Here is a 5,138-nt window from a genome sequence, read left to right on the forward strand (position 1 = left end):
TGCACAGCACATATGGACATATGGTCCATCGTCCATGGACTGGACTAGGACTGCATATTAACCCGTTCGTTTTCCAGTCACACAACCCCGACGCTTTGCCTTCCGGCGCCGGCCGCTCCAAATCTTCGGCCTGTTGCTGGTTAGTTTCTGGGGGTAATAAGGCTGGTGGGTGCTGATTTGTTGTGAGAGAAAAACTGATTTATTGTAAGAGAACTGTTGGCTGGCTGATAAGCCAAGCTTCTCGGATGCGGTGTGGGCAGCGACAGCGAGCCGGGGATCACAGAGGATGAGACGAAGCCGTCAGCTGCGGATCACTTCGCAACTTTGGCATGGCTCAATTCGGCACTTCGACACGTACAGCACTTCGTCAGTTCGTCACAAAAGCGTCGGCGTTGTTACATTAAAGTCGTCCAATTCCTTGACACTTTTTTCGTTTTTTTCATTGCTGTTTGTTCAAACTTTCGATTACCAATTGATTTTGTCTGATTGATTTTGAAGCACAGGGAGTAACATCAAATATAAATATGGAAGATGACTATGACTCAGATGAGTGTGAACAAGCTGTCGTTGCAGTTGAAGAGGAGATGGAAAATGATATGGCAGGTGGACAAGTTGAAGAGGAGATTGAAAGTGATGCGGAAACCGATATAGATGTTGAACCCGATGCACAAGTTGAAGGTATTATAACTCAGTTCAATCCGGATCACATTATCACCGATCCAGGGCTTCGTCAATTTTCTATCAACATTAGATCCAAAGTTAGAAAGGCTTTCATAGATAAGGGTCCAACTCAACCAATCGGTTGTAATTTTCCTAAATCAAAGAAAAAAAAGATGCTTTTAGAAAAAAATGGTGAATACAGTGTGGCTAAGGATAGGGCTTATTGCTTTTATTGTTATCTTTTCAAGCATGATCGAAGGGATGACAAATGTGGATATGATGTCTTCACAACGTTGGGGGTTTAACAATTGGAAGAATGTATATATGGTTCAAGTAACATTACATTGTTGTCTATGTTATTGACTTTGCCATACCTTTTTTTTCTGCCCTCCGCCACTTTGGATGGGCTATGCATGAGCCATATATAAACTATGAACCCATTTTTTTAATCAAGCTTTATGCTCTAATTGATGGTTAGGAAGCTCATAACCTCTTTGCAGCCCAAATATATTCAATATATCTAGCCCATAGTTGGTAAAGCGTGTGACAATATACAAGAGTATGTATAAGCATCATGCCATTACCAAATTATTTTATAAGACTCATTTGTCTCATGCTAAAAAGGCTATGTAATATTACAACGTGCTAAAATTCCGTCATACAACAACATTATGCATTGGGAAGAAATTATTGGATGAGATTGATATTGATACCATCATCAATGACTTAGCATCCAGAAACGTTCGAAGAAATTTTTAAGGTAATTTAATATGTATAATTATGTTGTATGAATATTGCTTTTAGAAAAAATGTTAAATGCGGTACATTTTTTATATGTATATATATTTTGGGTATTATTGCTATCATATTTATAGAAGGGCCCTGAGTTTTAGTCTAGCTCTATCCTTGATATCCTCAGGACCAACACTGAGTGTATCTAAATAAGCCTTTAGGATTTTTGGGCTTCCTGCTCCCCTTGGTACACTTATCAGTTTCAGAATGCTATTCAAACTACAAAATTATAACCTGAAATTTCGCAGCCTTTTTGCTACTAGTTGATAGAATGGCCATTTTGAACCTGGACATCAGTCTTCCAATGATGAAAACACAAATGTATTGATAAAGTGATAAAACTGCCGAAGCAATTACACATGTAGTGCTTGAATCAAAATAAGTATTATAGTTGTTTACACGTAACAGCTACAAGGATTAATTAGAACATGGTCTTTATTTGGACGAATTCACATGGCTTACTACTTCATATAATATATCATCAGGATCTTCCTGACTGGTTCACTAACAGCTTCCATTGTATTGGTTGTGGCCTGGATACTATATCCTTCATCAAGATGTTGGCTCTCATTCTGCACTCATAGTCATACTTGCCCATTTTACAGCTACAAACACATAGATTTTGTCACACAGCTTGTCAAAGAGCCGAAAATAAGCAACTCTCCATGTCTTCAGGAACAACAGAGCACAAAACACCATCCACAGCCCCACCACAAGCCCCAATACAACACCGATATGAAATGACGCAGGCTCGAATTTTCGCCTATTGCTTCTGTGATAACCAGGGATGAACGTACCATTTCCTGAACAATTATTTTGAAGAGGAGCTCCACAAAGTCCACTGTTACCTATGTACATAAGTGACGGGTTGTCCGCATTTAAGGTGTCGAGTTGGCGGCCTGAGGGTATCCTTCCTGACAGATTGTTGTAGGACAAGTTCATGTAGCTTAAAGATGTCAGATTTGATAAGCTCCATGGGATTTCACCAGAAAGCTTGTTGCAGGAGAGGTCCAGGGATTCCAACGACCGCATGGCACCAATGTTATTGGGAATTTTTCCACCCAGTCGGTTTGATGATAAATTCAAATTTATTAAGGCATCAAGGGATGTGATATCCAAAGGAATTTCACCTGTTAAGTAGTTGACTGACAAATCAATGCTTACAAAATATAGAAGTCCCCGACCATATTTAAGCTGTTGCCCTTTTGTAATTACTAACCATATATGATGGAATGGATCGACTCCAGCAATTACCGTATCTATTTCAATTTCACTATTGCTTGAATGATTCAATGGATCGTAACCCTTCATGGTCATACCTGTTAGATTTGAAAGATGAGGAGGTATAACACCAGAAAAGTAGTTTCCTGATAGATCCAAGTATTGAAGATAAGAAAGGCTTGTTATTTCAGACGGAATATTCCCAGAAAATGAATTGTGGCATAGACGTAGAAACTGTAAATCCTTCAGCTCCCATATCCAAGAAGGTAACCTTCCAGATAAATTATTCCATGCAAGATCCAAGAACAGCATATCCGTACAGTTCTGCAGAAATGCTGGGAATGTTCCTGATAAATTGTTGTTGCTTAGGAGGAGAAATTTTAGGGATTCAATGTTAGAACATTGAGGAATTTCACCTTCCAAAAGATTGTTCGACAAATCTAGATCGAGCAGGGACTGCAATCTGCAAATAGACTCCGGAATGGTGCCACCAATTTGATTTGAGGACATAACTAGTATTAGGAGCAGCGGAGCTTCGATCTTGTGTGGCATAATGCCTGAGAATGAATTGTTAGAGATGTCTAACTTTCTGACGTTTCTTGGAAATGCTGGTATTTGTCCTATGAGTTTGTTTGAACTGAGGTTTAGCACTAGAAAGGCCATGTCACTCATATGTGCCGGCAAGTTACCATTTAATTGATTGTAAGACATGTCAAGATAAGCAGCCTTTGAAAGTGACCAAAACCAATCAGGAATATTTCCCACCAACCCTGTGCTTGAAATGTCTAGCAGAGTGATTTGAAGGAGCTGCTGGTGAAGCCAAACTGGAAACAGAGGACCCAAATGGCAAGATGCAAACTTTGCAGACTCCAGCCTGAATGGTTGAATCCAATCTGCATCCACTACAACACTCAAATTAGTGAAAGACAGGTCTATTTCCTTTAGGCTCATCAGACCTACAAAGTGCTCTTTGGTGATCACACCGCTGATGATGTTGTTGTTGCTTAGATCCAAAGAGGTCAAATTTGTAAGGGTACCAATTTCAGTAGGTACACTTCCACTGAGATTGTTATTGTTGAGCTCAAGGATGCTTAAGCTCGTGAAGCGCCCTATTGAACTAGGCAGGGTCCCTGTGAAACTATTGTACCCCAGATGGAGCTCCTGTAACTGTAAGTTTTCACCTGTGCACAGTGGTAGTCTCTCCATGAACTCTGCTATATCTCTATTTATCCAACTGTAGCTAAGGTCAAGGATTTCCAAACTGCAAAGGTTCTTCAAGCCTTGCAGTATCGTCATGTCCTCGTTCACATTTTCTGATAAATCAAGAACTATTAGGGATGTCAGGTTTCCTAGTGCATCAGGCAATTGACCAAACAATCCAGTGTCCTTCAGAACAAGGTGCGTGAGACTTGTCGCTCTCCAGAACCAACTTGATCTATATGTGTGATCAAAGTTATTGTTCGAGAGATCAAGCTCCTCAAGTTTTGTGAGATTAAAATATGCAAGTGATTGGTTTGCACTACCAAGTGAACAGTAAGAAAGACTAATGACCCTTAAAGATGGAATCATATTCAGTATATGAGTCCAATCACGAGCTATCCCTGAGAGATCTACAAAACCCATGCCAAGGTACTGCAGCAAAGGTAGGTTTGTTAACCAAGTAATGTCCTTTGAGTATATGCCATACTCGTAATTTCGGCTGCCAATCTCAAGGTACTGCAACTTCGATAGGTTGCCTAACTGAGGAGGCACGCTACCGTTCAATGGTACTCCAGAGAGATTGAGATATCTAAGGTTCTTCATGGAGCCCAAGAATGAAGGCATACGCCCATGTGGACCTATAAAGCAGTTCCGGCTTAGGTCCATGTGCTCTAGATGTTTCAGCAAGAGTAGAGAGGGACTTATCTCACCAAACAAAGTTCTGGAATCTTCACATGCATCTGGGTAGAACAAGAAGTCATCTGGATTGATCGGGTAGCCGAGATGGAGCATGAGAACGTTGCCGGTTCGGTTGCTGCAGGTGACACCTCTCCACCGGCAGCAATCTTGGCCGTGCCATGAACCGAGGCGATTGGTGCTGTCACTTGTGATGCCCTTCTTGAAGGACAACAAGGCGGTCCTCTCAGATGGGATGCAGCCGGTGCCGGTGCCACCATCATGGAAGTGCTGGGGTTGCGGCGCACCAGCACCACCGGTTAGCCACAAAGTGGTGCATATGATGGTAAGGAGCATGGGCAGAGGATTGGTCATGGGCATGCTTCCGGCTGTGTAAAACAACACAACGCGCTGCTGAAGCGTACTGCATGAACTCAACTTACTCGCGGGCACATATATATAGCTCTTAGAGCAACTCTAGCAGTACGGCGGGTGCACACAAAATCTGTTACCTGATTTTCACACGAAATACCGGATTACAATTTTAGATAGTATAACTTTAGATACCCGAATTTGGTTATGGTATTGAT

The 5,138-nt window shown here is 41.4% G+C and overlaps 1 protein-coding gene across 1 annotated transcript; it reads right to left on the minus strand.

Annotated features, from left to right (window-relative positions):
- Positions 1-1,861: 1,861 nt before the first annotated feature.
- Positions 1,862-4,905, minus strand: LOC136505879 (receptor-like protein EIX2). The gene is made up of 2 exons (XM_066501012.1): positions 3,090-4,905; positions 1,862-3,020 (listed from the first exon to the last, which is right to left on the minus strand). Exons 1-2 carry the CDS (start codon positions 4,903-4,905, stop codon positions 2,020-2,022), a joined length of 2,817 nt encoding a protein of 938 aa, XP_066357109.1. The 3' UTR covers positions 1,862-2,019.
- Between the last annotated feature and the right edge of the window lie 233 nt (positions 4,906-5,138).

This window comes from Miscanthus floridulus, chromosome 14 (assembly GCF_019320115.1).
Source record: "Miscanthus floridulus cultivar M001 chromosome 14, ASM1932011v1, whole genome shotgun sequence".
NCBI classification, from domain to species: Eukaryota; Viridiplantae; Streptophyta; class Magnoliopsida; order Poales; family Poaceae; genus Miscanthus; species Miscanthus floridulus.

Excerpts from the sequence above, each read along its gene's own strand:
- LOC136505879 (XM_066501012.1), bottom strand. The coding sequence starts at position 4,905 with ATGCTCCTTACCATCATATGCACCACTTTGTGGCTAACCGGTGGTGCT. Across the intron at positions 3,021-3,089 it reads GTCGAACAATCTTTTGGAAG|GAACATTCCCAGCATTTCTG; the intron begins GTGAAATTCCTC and ends ACAATTTATCAG.